At 47.3% G+C, this 17,727-nt stretch overlaps 1 protein-coding gene across 2 annotated transcripts in view; it reads left to right on the forward strand.

Annotated features, from left to right (window-relative positions):
* NCKAP5L (NCK associated protein 5 like) overlaps nt 1-8,892 on the forward strand; it is a 44,805-nt gene extending 35,913 nt beyond the window's left edge. For both annotated transcript variants that reach the window (XM_082205423.1, XM_082205424.1), the window contains exons 9-13: nt 2,235-2,397; nt 3,962-4,040; nt 5,104-5,424; nt 6,211-6,350; nt 7,127-8,892. In XM_082205423.1, coding sequence (XP_082061549.1) covers nt 2,235-2,397; nt 3,962-4,040; nt 5,104-5,424; nt 6,211-6,350; nt 7,127-7,363 — 940 coding nt within the window. In that variant the 3' untranslated portion in view covers nt 7,364-8,892. The remainder of the gene's footprint in view (nt 1-2,234; nt 2,398-3,961; nt 4,041-5,103; nt 5,425-6,210; nt 6,351-7,126) is intronic.
* Nucleotides 8,893-17,727: the final 8,835 nt, after the last annotated feature.

Below are 17,727 nucleotides of genomic sequence, written 5' to 3' on the forward strand. Positions count from 1 at the left end.
GGCTTCTGAGTAAACCGATCAGTAATGGGTTAGGAGAGAAGGTCCTTTTTTCATAGATTCATAGACTTTGAAGGGACCTTAGCAGTCATTTAGCCCAGGGTCCTGCTCAGTGCAGGATCTGCAGTGCACAATGCAACTAAAATATCCCTGGTGGACAACTGCTTAGCTTCTGCTTAAATTCTTCCAGCGAAAGAAAGCATACCACTTCCGGAGGTAGAATCTGTTTTGGGGATAACTAGTTAAAAGAACAGGATGCCAAGAGTAGAACAATTACTCTTAGTGGAGGGATGTAAGAAGTTGGAGAAGAACATAGGAAGAACGTGCTGGGTCAGGCCAAAGGTAAATCAAGTTTAGCATCCTTTTTTCACATTGGCCAGCCAGATGCCTGTGGTAAGCCTGTAGGCTAGACAAGGGGGCAGCAACACACTGCCCACCTACCATGCGCAGCAAATGGTGTTTCTTAGGATCCCCCAAGGATCTGTATGGGGACTGGTGCTTTTTGTCTCGTTCATAAATTACCTAAGAGTTGGGGGAGAGCAGTGAGGTGCTCAAGTGTGCTGATGACACCCAGTTGTTCAGAGTGGTAGAAATAAAAAGGAATTGCAAAAAACTCCTGAGTTATCTCTCAAAATTTAATGACAGCTGAGGTTGAAAGTAAGTACAGGCAACCTGTTTTGCACTTGTTCAAAGAATTGTGCACTCGTTGGCCATTTTTGGACCTGGAAGAGGATGGAACAGGGGCGTGACAGGCTTCTGCGCACTGCCAGCATACACAATGACCCTGAATGCAACACACACACACCCCCGGAGATCGGGGGTTGCCTGTAAGTGTAAAGTGATGCAAAACATTCGAACTTCACATATCTGTTTGTGGGAGTCTAAACTGGCAGTGACTCATGAGGAAAGGGATCTTGGGAGTTGTGGTTTACAGCCTGAGGAAGACGTCGACTCAGGGTGCAGCAGCTGATCATTAGGAATGGAGCTGAAAATAAAACTCCCAATATAGTAATGTCTTCATGCATGGAATACTGTGTACAGTTCTTATTGCCACATCTCACAAAAAGACAGTGTGGAGCTGGGAAAGGTACATAAAAGGACATCCAGGATGCTGGAGCAGCCTCCTTATAAGGAAAAGTTAATTCATTTGGGACTTTTTAATTTGGAAAAAAGGACTCAATTATGCATGGTGTGGAGAAGTTGGATAAAGAGGTTTCCATCCCTGTCGTAATTCTGGGACCTGGAGTCATCCGGTGAAGTTGAATGTTGGAAGGTTTAGGACAAACAAATGGCAGTGCAATGTTAAACTGGAATGCGCTGCTCTAAGAGGTGCTGATGGCCACCAGTTTAAAGGGGGATTAGAAAGATTTGTAGATGGAAAGGCCATTGGTGTTTACTAGCTATGATGGCTACAAGTCACCTCCACGATGAGAGGTCACCTAGATGCACAAATGCACTCACTGGGAAAGAACAGCACGTGCCACTTGTGGATTTTTCATGGGCATCTGATTGGCCACTTTGGGGAGACAGGATACCCACCTCTGGTCTGATCCAGCAGAACTCTTGCTATTTTATGAAACGTTTATGAGGCTGGCTGAGAACACAGGACTGTTGATTCTAATGTATTAAAAATCTCTTATCTGTGCAGAATCTGTACCAAGGTAATCAAATGTTCTGTACCAAACCTTCTGTGACCTGACTTTGAGGAAAAGACAGATTTGCATTACTGCATATTTCATTTAATTTCTGGATCTGAGAGCTGTTACGGTGTGCAGCATAACTGAAATCCATGCCCAGCTTTCCCCCTAGGTTCTGATGGTGCACAAGGCAACACCTCCAATCCTCTCTTGCAGTGTCAAGGGCCAGAAACTTGCTTCTTCGTATTTATTTTTTAAAAACTGAACCAAATTCCAATTTCCACATTTGTGTGATATAGCCATGCTTTCTAGGCAGCCCCGTTGAAAAGTGGAGGGTTAACGGCAGAAGAGGCTGTTCCTGGGGGAAACTAGTCTGGCCGTGTATGCAGTGAGGTCTCTGAAATTTTGATTTCAAATCTTGGGTGGAAAAGCAGGTATAAAAAACAGGGCAAACGAGACCCTGGTGCGTTTTGCTGGGCTATAGAACTCTCTCAAGGAGACAGACATTTCTGGCCTGCAGGGGCTCAGGGAAATGAGGTGCTTCAGGGAGAATATGGGGCCGGCCTTCATCTTTCTCCCCTCTCACCTGCTCTGTGGCAGGGTGGATGGCAAAGAGGCGCCGTTTGAGACTCACCTGGAGCAGAAGAACGAGCTGCAGGGCCTGCAGAGAGGCCTCCATGATGCCAAAGATGCTCGCCTCATCCGGCCTCCACGCAATGGCATCGTTGGCCACCTCCATGCCTGCCATGAAGCCCCTGCCAAGGTGAGCCACTCGTGACTCCCAGAGTCCTGTCCTGGCAGTGGCGGAGCGTGTCTCCGTGCCGCCTGGGGCGGGTGCGTTCGGGTGCCCTCTCCGGGGGCAGGGCGAGGGACTGAGGACAAACAGAGCCCACCACTCCTGCCCAGCCCCCGCTGGAGCGATACCAACCCCAAGCGGCATGGCTATTCCACTCTCTTCGCACATGATGTTTACTTGAGAGTCGCTGCTACAGAGACAGCTGCGGCTGTAAAGACTGCATTCCCCCTTCAGACTCAAGGCTGCCTCTGTGTTGTTTTTTAATGAGCTACTTCTGCACCGTGGCAGCTGCCATCAAAATGTACAGGCCTCCAGGCGAGTGCCTGGAGGCGGTTGGAGGATGGATGGCAGCTAATGGATTGAGGTTGAATCCTGACAAGACAGAAGTACTGTTCTTGGGGGACAGGGGGCGGGCTGGTGTGGAGGACTCTCTGGTCCTGAATGGGGTAACTGTGCCCCTGAAGGACCAGGTGCGCAGCCTGGGAGTCATTTTGGACTCTTTGGTCAATTCTGTATCCAGGGCAGCTGTCTACCAGCTCCATCTGGTACGCAGGCTGAGACCCTACCTGCCTGCGGACTGTCTCGCCAGAGTGGTGCATGCTTTAGTTATCTCCTGCTTGGACTACTGCAATGTGCTCTACATGGGGCTACCTTTGAAGGTGACCCGGAAACTACAACTAGTCCAGAATGTGGCAGCTAGACTGGTGACTGGGGGCGGCCGCCGAGACCACATAACACTGGTCTTTAAAGACCTACATTGGCTCCCAGTACGATTCTGAGCACAATTCAAAGTGTTGGTGCTGACCTTTAAAGCCCTAAAGTGCTTTGGTCCAGTATACCTGAAGGAGCGTCTCCACCCCCATTGTTCTGCCCAGACACTGAGTTCCAGCTCCAAGGGCCATCTAGCGGTTCCCTCAGTGTGAGAAGTGAGGTTACAGGGAACCAGGCAGAGGGCCTTCTTGGTAGTGGCCCCTGCCCTGTGGAACACCCTTCAGATGTCAAGGAAATAAACAACTGATTTACATTTAAAATACAACTGAAGGTGGCCCTGTTTAGGGAAGTTTTTAATGTCTGATGCTGTATGGTTTTTAATATTCGGTTGGAAGCTGCCCAGAGTGGCTGGGGAAACTCAGCCAGATGGGCGTGGTATAAATTATTATTATTATTACTTATTAAAAAGAGCCTTCTTGTGACATCAGCGTCATTCTGTGCCCTACCTCCTCCTCTCCTCCCCCCCCCCAAGCGGCGAGGGGTTGACACAAGAGCTGTGTATTCCAAGGTGCAGGCAAAGCGGAAAGCTCTTTGCGCTGCAAACGGTTTCACTCCAAATTATTGAGAGCAAGTCAAAGGGCTTCCTCAAGAAAGCACCTTTAGGCTTTAAAGCTAAAACGCTGCCCTGGTTTATTTGAGGCTTAAATGTTGGGTGCCCTTTCCGCCATGGCCGGGACAGGGGAGAATTACGCCCCCCTCCACACCTACGCCTGAGTATCTGAGTCCCGCTCCCCAGCATCATCTCCCTGTTTCCCTCTAGCTTCGTGATGCAACTTTGCAAGAGGAGATCCCGTCCGATGACAGCCTGGCTGAGTCCGTGACCTCCCAGCACTTTGCAGGTGAGCTTTATGGGATGTCGCCGGCAGAGGGGGCATAGTGTGGCAGGTGGGCACCTTCATTGGAAGGTGCACACAGACTGCTATTCTGTGCTGCTTTTAACTAAGCAAGGTGGACTGGGGAGGGAGAAGAGCCATTCAGGATGGGCACTCCGAATGAGAGAATACACTCTCATTATAGAAGGACCCACTTTCTGTAATGATTAATGATTGCATTCTTCTTTAATGTGTAATATAGCCCCCCCCCTTTTATTACACAAGGAGAATCAAGCTCAGTGGAGGCCTTTTGAGGGTATTCCCATAATTCTTTGCAGGCTTCCATGAATTGTGCTCCATCTGTACACAGGAAATAACTGGCATAAAGAATTGCTTCCTAGAGTGGAAATTAATGTCTTCTCTGTGCCAAAGAGAAACCTTCCTGCGGGAGATCTGGTGGGCCTGTCTCCAGTAACTTTCCCATGAGAAAATCTGCTTTGTAGATTTGAGCCTACTGTTAATAGAATTGTGCCCCCACAAATCTAGTTCTTACATTCGGAGCTTAACTTTTAAAAATGTATATTAGGCTTTGGATTTGTGATGAAAAGTGGTTTAATTTTATTTTTTTAAAAAAAAATGAATTTCAAAGAGGAAGTATTCCTGCTTGCTTCTAATTCTGATTTAAGAAGGGAATAGCACTGAATCAAGGCTGCGTTAAAACAGATGATAACTGTTGGTTTGAATGCGGTTGGAATATGTGTTCCTGGGATTTTATGGCTAATTCTAGCAGAAAGGAAGATCTATGAGGTCCGAAGCAGACAAACGGTTGGCTCAAGAATGCTGGAGAGGGGAGAAGACAGGAGGGGAGGTTTCAGGAACTCCTACCTTTTTTAAGGGAGACCTTAAACCAAGATTTGCAGAATCATAGAATTGTAGAATTGGAAAGGGACCTTAAGTCCCATTCGGGGATCAAACTTGCAACCTGGAGCTTTCAATATATAAGCTGTTTGGAGTAGAAAGGGTCAGAATGACAGGGAATCCTTTGATGTGGATTCTGACTCCACCTCTTGTCCCTGCCCGTGGTCCACAGTGTGCAGCTCCCTGACTCGAACTCTGGACAGTGGCATCGGCACCTTTCCGCCGCCGGACTACTGCATCGGGATGCCCTGCAAGAGCGTGCCTAAACCAAGGCCCCGACCCGACCCTCCGTCTGCCGGCCCTTTCCCGGCCAGGGGCCCTCCACCCGTCACCCGGGTTCCCCGCAAGGCCCGGACGCTGGAGAGGGAGGTGCCCAGCGCAGACGACCTGCTGGGCCCCAGCAAGCACCAAAGCATGCCAGCTTTCCACGGCGTCTTAGCCAGCGCTGAGCCACCCCCCAGGCACCGGGATCGCAGGGATCGCTGCCCAGGAGGTTTGTATCGTCCAGAAGGTGGTGAGCAACGGAAGGGGGACAACTGTTAATTCTGAATTGTTTTTATTTGATGTTTTAATGTATTGTAAACAGCTTTGAGATTTTTTCTTTTCATCATCAATCTTTATTACGGTCCAGAGACCCAACAAATCATTACAAAGCAATACACAATTCAGACAGCCTACCTCCAGGTTAAACGAGCATTTTGTTCAGAATATAGGGATCATTTGTTCTTGCAACCACCGATAAAAACCTTGCCACTGCTAATGTTCTAGCATTTGTCCGGTCTTCCAATAGGAACCTGACATAGTGAGCCTCTGATTTTCCCGGGAAAGGTACCAGCAAGGGTAGTATCAGTTCAGCCCTGGCTTGCTCATATTTTGCACAATGCAACAAAATATGTTTTATGGAATCGATGCCTTGAGCACACGAGCAAAGTCTGTCCTGGTAGGGAACTCCTCTCAACCTGCCATCCAACACTGCAGAAGGAAAGACGTTTAGTCTGGCTTTGGTGAAAAGCCTTCAATAGTTTGGTACTGTCAGGTTTTAATTTAATTTCTTTTAAATATAAAGTGGTATAGAAATGGTGATGGTGATGATGAGAATAATAATGAATTGCTCTGTCCTATGGGCCGAAATTCAGCTTGTGGGGAGAGATGCAGATGAGCAATCTCTCTGACACTTATTTGTCCGGACTCATGCAACTTCCCTGCTGGGCTCTTCAAAAGCGAAGGAGAATTTGGCTCCCCCACCCTAATGAGTTGTCCCTCCACTTTCCCCCCTCAGACCTCTGCAATGAACCCAGCAAGCCACGGCATGCCCAGCAGAGCAAGAACTGGACTTTCCCCAATGCCAAAGCATCCGCCGGCACCGACCCCTTCCTCTGCTCCCCTCATGGCCTGGAGGGCCTTCATGGTTCTGCAATGGTAAGTGAGGCTGGGGTAACTGGGGGAAACCAAGGTGCCCAGCTCAGGCCAGGTGTGGGGAACTTTGGTCCCTCCAGACGTTACTGGACTGCAACTCCCACCATTCCTAGCCAGCGGCTGTGCTTGCTGGGGCTGATGGGAGTTGTAGTTCAGCAAGACCTGGAGGACAAATGTTCTCCCTAGCTTGTTTAGGCCATGCCTCGCTCTAGCCCTGGCTTGCAGATGGCGCTTTCAATGTGCCGGACATTCGGTGCTTCTTTTTTTTAAATAAATTTTTTATTGGTTTTTCACAATTTTTATAAACACAAACAATACACAACACAAACAAACAAACAAACAAACAAACACACAAGCAAACGTATAGTTTCATAGCCTTTTTTCTTAAACCTTACTTCACTGACTTCCCCATACCTCCCCTTTTTACATCCCAATTTCCAAATTTGTTTCAGCAAATCCTAACCCTTGGTTTTATCAAATTTTCCCCTTATTCTTTTCTTTTACTTAATCTTTTATAGCTGTAATCCCCCTTTTTTTCCTAAAACCTCAACATTTTAGCATTCATTAATTTTACAATATTTCTTAAGATAAATTTTAAATTTCTTCCAATCTTCCTCCGCCGTCTCTTTCCCCTGGTCGCGGATTCTGCCGGTCATTTCAGCCAGTCCCATATAGTCTATCAAACATTCGGTGCTTCTGTTCCAGTCCACTTCCACCCCCGCTATCCATTGGTGTGTTCCTCTGCTCCTAAGCAACCTTGCTGCTCTCTGTATCCGCAGGGCTCTGCTTGCAGCGTTGTCGAGAGGAGACGGGCCTCGTCGGACGGCCCTCAGGCCTCGCCGGCCTTCAGCACCAGCAGCAGCCGCACCCCCAGCGCGTCCGACGTGGGCGAGGAGGGCAGCACGGAGGCCCGTTCCAGGGATATGGGCCCAGAAGGGCAGCCGGGGCTGGAGAACTCCGAGTCCCTGAGCGACTCTCTTTATGACAGCTTGTCCTCTTGCGGCAGCCAGGGTTGAGCGTGGCGGGAGGGGGCGGAACGGGGCACAGGTTTCTCGACGTGACACCGCCACGTGCCGCTTCCGAGGGCCACACGCTTGCCCCGCGGGAACCTGCTTGATTCTCCCAAACCAAATCTTGGCCCTGCACCAGAGCACGGCGATGCGTCTTCCACACCCAGCGCCCCCCACCTTCCCCCCTCCCCAAAAGAAGGAAATGGGACCGTGGAAACCATGACACCAGGAGGCTTCTCTGCCCAAGAGAAGAAATGGGTCCAAGGAGGTAACGGAGCATGGTGGTCATGCAGATGGACTCTTGCTAACGCCATTAGGCCCGCTTAGCTTATGGGGGGTGGGGGTCCGGGGTCCTGAGCATCTAAAATGGCGACCCTTTGGTTGAAGCACGGGAGATGGGGGTGGGATCTGTCGTATTTTGCTAGAACCCTTGGCCGCTTTATTTGGCTCATAAATTCACTGTGAGAGGCGTTGGATCCAAGGTACGCTAGAAAAATCTGGCCTGGAGTTGAGGTGTTCTGAGTAGAGTTGCGTTTGCCAACCTGGTTCCCTCTAGGCGCTTTGGACTACAGCTCCCATCATCCCTTCCCCGTGGCTGGGGTTGGTGGGCGTTGTGGTTCAAAGTGTCTGGCAGGCCCCCAGGTTGGCAAAGACTGGAGCAGAGGGTGTTCTCTTGAAAGGGTAGGTCATTGCAAGGGTGTGGGTCGCCTGTCCGGAGCATGCACCAGTGCAGTATATCCTCACCCCCTTGGCCCCCATTTTGCAGGTGAAGGCTGCTGAGCGATGGTGCTGCCTGGGCCTCTTAAGCGCTCCTCTTTGCGCCCAAGAAGCTGCCCCCTTTACCTCATTGGCTGAGCGCATTTCCTTCTCTGCCTTTCATCACTTGGAGAGCATGTGCAACTTTGCCAAATCCAGTATTTCTCACCACCCAGGAAGAGGCATAGGGCTCCTCACTCAGTTACATGTGACTCCTGGAGTGTACCGAACAAGATTATTTGAGTGGGTGGGGGGTGGGAGTGAGCGTAGGGATTGGCAGGGTAGTGCTTCTACCTCCCTCTCTTTCATGAAGTAGCTCCCACAGCCCTTCTTCCCCACAGGAACCAACTGGGCAGGACGCGTCTTATCCAGAACCTCACATGCCTGGGACTTAACACTTCTGTGGGTTTCGGGACTGGCCAGCTGGGTTCCTCACTCCCCATCCCTTCCTTGTATCCCCCCATTTAAATGTTAAGTTTCTAATGTTGCTGTTTTAGTTTCCACACGTTCAGGCCCCATCTCCTCTCTTTTCCCTGTTTCTAAAGGAGCCCCACGTGGTTCCCCAGATGGTGCTATTTTGCTGTGTACAGGCCTCTTTCCTTACAAGTCTTCCTTATTATGTTGTCCTTTTTTAAAAAAAAAAAAGAAGAATTTGGGTTTTTTTTAAAAAAACAAAACATTAAGATGTCTTTTGCTCCTCTACTAATTTATATAAGTTATTGTGAAATGAGGCTGTTTATTGTCTTTTGATCTCCCAGGAAATAAAGGGGTAAAAAATGTGTGTGTATTGGATTGGATACATGGATTTTGGGGGAACAACCTGCACAGCATTCTCCCCCGATGCCTTTTCTCTTTCCTGAAAAGGGGTCTCTCACCCCCCTAAGCGGTGAGTTTCTGTACCTTTTGATGTCTGTGCTATACCATTTCCCATCCACCCCATCCCAGTTTGAAATGATATTTTTTCAGACGGTTCACATCTTTCTTGCACCTTATCAGTACTAATACACATCCCTGACCACATGCATGGAAGTCTACATGTATTACTGCAGCAGCAAGCATGGTTTCTAAAATATTGGACCTGGAGTTGTCGGACACCCTGGGGAGATGTTACAGGCCACAGGGTGGCAGGGAGATAGTGATAGCACTCCGGCTTTTTCACTTTGCATGAAGAAATGAGGTTTAGTTTTAGTATAGAACAGTGGCTCACAGGCATACATCAGGAGTGGGATGCTAATAAAATTACTTGTTCCAAAGCAGCAAGGAAGGGCAGGTTCTTGAGTTAGGGCTGCATATTCATGGGTCTTGTCACAGTTCAGGATGGTGCTGGTGGTGTCAGGTGCTTTGCGTTTTGGACAATGTCTTTAAAAAGCCAGTTTCTTTGGGGTTAAACTGATGTTTCCTAAGACAAAGTGGTAAGATCAGGCATAGGCAAACTCGGCCCTCCAGATGTTTTGAGACTACAATTCCCATCATCCCTGACCACTGGTCCTGTTAGCTAGGGACGATGGGAATTGTAGTCCCAAAACATCTGGAGGGCCAAGTTTGCCTATGCCTGGGTAAAATGGTTTCCATCACAGGCCATTCTGCCTCCCAGCTAACAGCACAGAACGACAGCTGGAGAGGGGCTTGGTGCTATGTGCAGAACTGAAAGAGTCTTCTGGTTCATCTTGCCTTGCAAGTGCAAAATAATAATATAATAATAATTTATTATTTATACCCCGCCCATCTTGCTGAGTTTCCCCAGCCACTCTGGGCGGCTTCCAATCAAGTGTTAAAAACAACACAGTATTAAATATTAAAAACTTCCCTAAACAGGGCTGCCTTCAGATGTCTTTTAAAAAGAAGATACAGTGGTGCCTCGCAAGACGAAAAGAATCTGTTCTGTGATTCTCTTCGTCTAGTGGTTTTTTCGTCTTGCGAAGCAAGCCCATTGACGGATTAGCGCTATTAGCGGCTTTTAGCGGCTTATCGGATCAGCTGATAAGCGGCTTAGAAAAAGGGGGGGAGGGGAAAAAACCCGCAGGAACTCGCAATACATTGTCGTCTTGCGAAGCAAGCCCATAGGAGATTCGTTTTGCGAAGCACCTCCAAAACGGAAACTTTCGTCTAGCGAGTTTTCCGTCTTGCGAGGCGTTTGTCTTGCAGGGCACCACTGTATCTGCTTATTTCTTTCACATCTGAAGGGTGCCACTACCGAGAAGGCCCTCTGCCTGGTTCCCTGTAACCTCACTTCTCGCAATGAGGGAACCGCCAGAAGGCCCTCGGTGCTGGATCTCAGTGTCCGGGCAGAACGATGGGGGTGGAGACGCTCCTTCAGGTATACAGGTATACAGGGGGCTTCTGTGTCACCTGACCAGGGTGGAAGATTCTGATCTTAAGAAATGCCATTTACTGGCTGGATGTTTAACCATTACCTCGCCTGCCTCCTTTATTGTTAGGCCGATTGCAGAGGTTTGACGCAGGAAATCCTTCCGTCCTGGAAGAGAGCAGCATGGAAGAGATTCTTCCATGCCCTTCCTTGCAATAGCAGTGCAAGAGGGAGCGAGCTCCAGCCGCCTCCTCTTCTGGCAGCTCCCTGGTGCTCCCTAGTGGCCAGAGGAGGAGCGGCTGTAGCAACAGCCTGCATTGCTCAGCCCTTACATCACTTTCCAAGGACTGCAAATAGAGGCTGCCCAGGATTCCAAGCTGGCCTGGGCTGCTCACGAGATCTTCAGAGCAGGGATCTGCAGCAGGATCTGTTTAACAGTGGCAACGGCAAAAATATTCTCCCTGTAATTTTGGCTATGGAAATGGGGGGGGGCAGGAATTAGGAGGAGACTTTTGGTGAAATTACCAAGTTTAGTTCCGATTCTGAAACCAATTTCCTTGGCTTTAATTCTTACTCAGATGGGGGTTTTTCCCCCATTACCTCACCTGGTAGCGCTTCAGGATCTAGTAAAAAACAGCCAACAAGCCCGTGGCTTGGCTGCTGTTGCTTTAAAGCAGGGGTCAGCAACCTTTTTCAGCCGGGGGCCAGGTGTTTTGAGTTTTGGACAATGTCTAAAAAAAGCCAGTTTCTTTGGGGTTAAACTGAGGTTTCCTAAGACTATATTTTTTGGGGGAAACGAACGAATTCCTATGCCCCGCAAATAACCCAGAGATGCACTTTAAATAAAAGGACGCATTCTACTCATGTAAAAACACTAGGCAGCCCCCACAAATAACGCAGAGATGCGTTTTAAATAAAAGGACACATTCTACTCATGTAAAAACACGCTGATTCCCGGACCGTCCACGGGCCAGATTGAGAAGGTGATTGGGCCGCATTCGGCCCCCGGGCCTAAGGTTGGCTACCCCTGCTTTAAAGCATTGTGGTTTTGAGTAGTAATGCAAGACCGATACCAGCGGGATTGTAAAGGCAACTGATCTGTAGTCACCCCGCACCCCCTCCCGAAGCATTCCTCCTATTAATGTCGGTCACAGACAACTGCAGCCTCACACACATAGTGTGCCTCATTCTTCCTATGCATCTGGAATGCTGAAAACCTCTGCAGTATTTTCACTAGCTGGAGACTTCGTCTACAGTCATAGTCTGTCTTGAAAATTAAAGGAACAGGAGGATTTGAAAAGGGGGCCTGGCGGCTAACCTTTACATAGTTGGAATTTCAAGGCTGTGTTGAGTCAGGAACCATACACTGCAGCAATTAAGTTAGCCCCAAGTGGCATGCACAAATATATTTGCAATGCGTATGAGGCTCTGAACAATGTACATTATTCTTTAATTGTTACAAGCCATTAAGGTGGCTCTTTATTTATCTCCCTATTGCAGAGAGGGGGATGCTTAGAGTCTGCCTTGCCTAAGGCTATTTATTCATAAAAAATAAAAGTAGGCATGCTGACTACTAGGGGGGAAACAAAGTTAAACTTGTAAAGGGAAATGCCCTTATTAGGCACACCAACAAACCACTTTTTCATTTTTTCTCATATGTTTCAGGAAGCTTTTAATGTTTGATGTTGCTGCTGCTGTTTTCACCTGCATTTCGGTTGGAAGCTACCTAGAGTGGCTGGGTGGAGTATAAAAAAATTAATTATTATTAGAGAGATAAGAATTTTGAACTACCTTACAGGCTTGTTGTATCAATCAATCAATCAATCAATCAATCAATCAAACTTTATTACAGTTGCAGACCAGCATAAGATAAAAGCATGTGAATAAAATTAAGCACATAACTTAAAGAGGAAAGGGCTAAAAGTTAAAAAGTGATTATGATTCATATAAACTTAAAACAGAGAAACAAAAGAGAAGCAGTTAAAAGTGACTAAGGAAGGGAATGTGAAGCAGCACAAGTCTTGCATTATGGGCCTTCAGTTTAGGCCTGGTTTGTGGCACAAGCCATCAGCCATAGGAGAATGTCCATCATGGCAGCGCAATATCTGGGTTTTCAAATTGGAGTGCTAGGGAGATACAGAGTTGTTCTGTATGTTCTGGCAATTTGTGCAATTTGTTCTGGCAATTTGTGCAGTATAGACAGGATGGACCTAACTCGTATATCTGTATAGTCTTGGCAGTGAAAGAAAGGCATGTTCCATTGTTTCCAGTTGCCCAGAGCCACAGGGGCATTTTCTCTCCTCATATGGTGTTTTCCCAAAACAGCCTTTCTGGATGTCTGAAAGGAGGACTGGCAGTGTGGAAAGCCCTTCGCTGTTTTGGAATATCAAGATTAGTTATATAAGTCATTTGGGAGATGAGGTATCTCCTGGTTTCACTAATTAGGAATTTCAGGGACGTCATGTTTATCATTGCCTGTTTCCATGTCATTTTGAAATCATTCTTAATAGTTAGAGGAGCAAGGGAAGGATAGTCTGTCAGTAATTAAGTGTGGCAAGCCACACTCTGGCCTCAATTCTTATGAATCCAGTTTCAAGACATATGGTAGCATTGGAGACATGTTTAGGCACTTGTAGTGGCTGATCTCAAAACTTTAGATTGTACCAGTTCTGGTGGTGCACAATTGGCAGAGGGGCCTAGCTGGGCATCATATTGTAGCACCCTGCTTGTGGTTAACACTTAGCTGGAATGAAATATTCAACGCAGCAATAGAGAAATTAAAATAATAATTTATTTGTCAGACAAATAAATGAGAGACACAGTGGTATATGGATACCAAAGCTCTGCCCCCTCCAGCCCTGATGGCCAGCACTTATATTTCCTCAGCCCAGCCCCCTTGCTCCTCCTTTGGCTGCCTCTGTCCAATCAGCCTGGTTGAAATTCCTATTGGCTGTTTGCTAGAACCAATCATAAAGGATACACCCATTTCCTATTGCCTTTTATGGGAGACAAAGAGCTATATTTCCTTCTATCCATAAATGGCAGACAAGTAGCCATATATCTTACATTTGCCTCGACAAGGCACCTTAATTACCAGATCACCTTTTGCCCTATTGCCCTATTCACTCCAAAACAGATGGCTAATGGTTTTTTTTTATATCTTAAACAGAGATCTTGGGTTCACCTTCTCACACACCATCCATGAAATAAGAATCTAACATAAGAATCTAACATTTCTTACTTTCTAAATCCTTTGCATAATTACATTTAAGCCAATATATTTCATACATAACATATATAGATTTTTAGAAGAAAAGGAACAGTTTCAAAGTAAAAAGGACTCAGTAAAACAGCTTCAAAAGCAGCCTCTTTAGTTTACAACTCCTTTTCAAGCCAGCTGCTGTTTCTATTAGCTGTTGCCCTTTAACCTTAGGAAGATGTGGCTCGAGTCTGATGGGAGGCACATGGTATTTCTGTTAAACAATAAATCTCACTATTTACCGACTCTTAATTGTGTTTTTGCAGCTTGATTGTATTCTGTAATTTGTATGGTCAATATGACCTTTTGCTCCCAGCCTGTAATTTCCTTTTACAACCCTGAGGCACTGCTATAGATGAGAGGGGCCTCTGAGCAGGAAGACAAACATCTGCCAAAGCACCCAGCCAGCTGCTTTATGCCTGGCATGAGAGATACAAACATTTACAAGTATATTTTTTAAGCTCTTTTTAAAATACAGGTCTTGATCAGATGCCTCAATATAAAAGCTGCATAATCGATTTGGCCTCAAACAGTTTGAGGGCTGCAGGTATATCGTGTCCACCTTTAGTTCTAAGGTACTTAAGTATAGCATTTGCGTTTCTCTGGGCATCCCCTGCACCATGGTCCCCATAAGCTATTCTGCTCACCCAGAGCTATGCTCAGGTGACCTGCTCAATCTTATGGCCATCAGTGTACCATGGATGAGGTTTAACTCATTGGGCCTTTTGACAAAAACCATAATTTTGGTTTTCTGGTAATTGAGTTTTAGTTTGCTCTCCTTGCAGTATACTGCCGGTGTTTGCATGGCTCTTTTAAGGCCTACAGGTGTAACTGAGAGGATTGCTGCGTCATCTGCATAAAGAAGCACTGGGGTGTCCTTTCCTGCCAATTTTTGGGGGTGGAAGTTCATGTTGAGGAGGTGGGGTACTATATCATTTATATAGAAATTGAGTAAGAATGGGGCCCATATGCACCCTTGCTTGACACCTTTCTCTATTTCATTTGTATTGCATAGATGGCACTGAGGGGTACATCGAACTTTTAGCGAGGTCCCTTCATTTAGGGTGTCTATTAAGTATAGCAAATGTCTGTGGAGGTCTCCAATTTTTCCCATAGCTTTATTATAGATATAGAGTCGAAGGCTGCTCTGAAGTCTATAAAGTCCACATAGGGGGAGACAGTGTTACTAGATGAGTACTTCTCTATTAGATGTTGAAGAACTAAGCATCGGTCGCTAATCAAGTGGCCTTCTCTGAATCCCACTTGTTCCTCTGGAAGTATATTTTCTAGTTCCAGTCAATTTTGGAATTTCAGTTGCAGGTGTCTTGCATACAGTTTACTTATTATGTTAAGGAGACAGATTGGTCTATAGTTGGCGGGAATGTATATTGGAATGATGATTGAGAGTCCCCAGTCTTTGTGAATACATCCATAGGTATCAATACAGGTGAAGAGGCCCAGAAATCCAGATTGTTTTGGGTGGCCTCTGCAGGTATTCCTGTTTCAGTTGAGCTACCAGGCTCTCAATCTCTGTCCCACTTTGGGAGGTGCACTATGTTTCGAGTGATTTGGCCTCTCTCACCATGACTGGTCTTTTAAAGTTCCTGAAAACATGTCTCCCAGATTCTTGCTGGGCTATGACATTCCATCATTGGCAGTCTGTTAAGTTTGGGAGAGTCATGATATTCCAGAAGAGAGCAGGATTATTGTATTTAGTTGCCTGGATAACCCGTGTCCAGTCATTTCTTGCTGCTTCCTTTTTCTTCTAATCCAGGCGTCCCCAACCTTCGGCCCTCCAGATGTTTTGGACTACAATTCCCATCATCCCTGACCACTGGTCCTGTTAGCTAGGAATCATGGGAGTTGTAGGCCAAAACATCTGGAGGGCCAGAGGTTGGGGGTGCCTGTTCTAAGCCAACAACTGCTTGTAGTGCCTTTTATGATGGAGGAGATCCAATGCAGCAGTTTGAGTTGCATTGGAGACATGAGTTTACAACAGCTTTTTTTGCGCTGATGCAATCCTTGTCGAACCATGGTTTGGCATAGTGTTGATGTCTCCACTCTATATCTCTATTTTTGAGGTCTTGCTATAGACTAAAGTTCAGATCTGAGCTCAGCAAAGACCCAACTGCTTCGACTAGCGTTACCCTCTCCTTCAACGATAACTACCACTGACAGGGACATCTGTGATGCCTTGTAACGAATAGAGGCACCATCACAAATGATAAAAGCACAAGGTGGGGGATGGAAAGCAAAGCTGGCGGCCTACAGCCACCATTGTGTGATGTAGACTTGTCACTTTGGGAATCAGTATAGGGGAGAGCAGCAGGGAAATATACATGAAGGGCAAGCTGTGTTGATGACCTGCGTTGCCAAATAAAAAGTAGATGGGGAAAGGTTAATAGGCCAAAGGTTTGGAGTTGCAAGAAACATGAGTCATAGGGAACGCCAATGAAGCCACATTTTTGAGTGGCAGGGGGAGGTTCCCTGTCTTAGCCTTAGTATAGGGGTGGGAAACTCAGCCCCTCAATGTGGCCCTTGGGACTCTCTGTGGGCTAGAGTGCCCTGCTCCAGACAGCCTTTCATGGGCTTTTTGTTTGACTGGAAGGTGTTACTGAACTGTGGTAATGCCTCTTGCTTGCCTGAAATGACATAGTATGATAGGCAGGTGGGTGGGCATCTTTTTTGGGTGGCTGGAATGTAGCCCTAATGTACATTCCTCTTCAGTTATTGCTTCACCCAGTTTTGGCCCCATTTACCACCAGCCTGTGGCCCCTGGAATATTGCCCTTGAGGGTCGGCATCCCTCTGGCAGTTTCCTGCTGCCTGCATAGATCTCATCCTGCAACTTGTACACAGCCAGTTAGTCCTGTGCAGCACAGCAACTGTTGGAACTTCAGCTTATTTTGGTTAAGGAGCTATATGGCTAATGTATGTTATCTGACAACCGAGCTCAGTTAAAGATGCCAAACTGTCCCCCCCCCCCCAGTTGGGGACAGAATAATGCATATCCCACTGCCTATTTTTACATTTAAGAGACCTCATAGGAGATACTCTCCAACACCCCCAATTATAGATCTGCGCCTTCCTCTCCTGAAATGGGGAAATTGGACTGACATCCATCTGTTTCAGGAGACAATGGAGGGGTGAGCCTTTGGGGGCAAAGTCAAGGTGTTGGAAGGTTGCAGCTCTTGCTATGGCTGTAATGACCAAGGCAGAAGAGCTGTTTTGTTGCAACTGGGGCAGATGAAGGCATCTGGCTGTGCTGATCCAGATGCACCCAAGGAGTTTCTTCTTTCTGCACTCCTCCCAGCGATCATTCCTCCTCTGGTCACTGCTAGGGATACATCACCTGACTGTATGTGTCTAGGCACTGTGGTTGTCTGGCAGGGTTGATGTTGTCAGCCCTCATGTCACATTTGCAGACACCTTTGCATGGGCAAAGCCTAAGGATCCCTGGACACTTATAGGTGGTGATCCTCCTCCAGAAAGTTAGCAATGAACAAGCTTCCTGGGGGACCAGCTGACCCCTATATGCCTGATCTTAAGTCCAGTCGCAAACGACTCTGGGGTTACGGCACTCATCTCACTTTACAGGCCAAGGGAGGCAGCATTTGTCTACTCTGCAGTTTTTCCGACTCATGTGGCCATCATGACTAAGCCGCTTCTGGCGCAACGGAACACAGACACCAGAGCACGGAAACGCCATTTACCTTCCTGCCAGAGCGGTCCCTATTTATCTACTTGCACTTTGACGTGCTTTTGAACTGCTAGGTTGGCAGGAGCTGGGACTGAGCAATTGGAGCTCATCCCATCGCGGGGATTCGAAACACCAACCTTCTGATCAGCAAGCCCAAGAGGCTCAGTGGTTTAGACCACAGCGCCACCCGCGTCCCCATACCTGATCTTATCCCGCCACATATAGCTTCAAGGCAGTGTCAAGGCACCAACTGTCTTGCCAGCACTTCAAGCAAGGCCACCCTTCTACCCTAGAACCCAGCCCGGAATATGAAGGTGCAGAGGGGTTCCACAGCAGACCACATGGAGA

This window comes from Podarcis vaucheri, assembly GCF_965113315.1.
Source record: "Podarcis vaucheri genome assembly, chromosome: 2".
Classification (NCBI taxonomy): Eukaryota; Metazoa; Chordata; class Lepidosauria; order Squamata; family Lacertidae; genus Podarcis; species Podarcis vaucheri.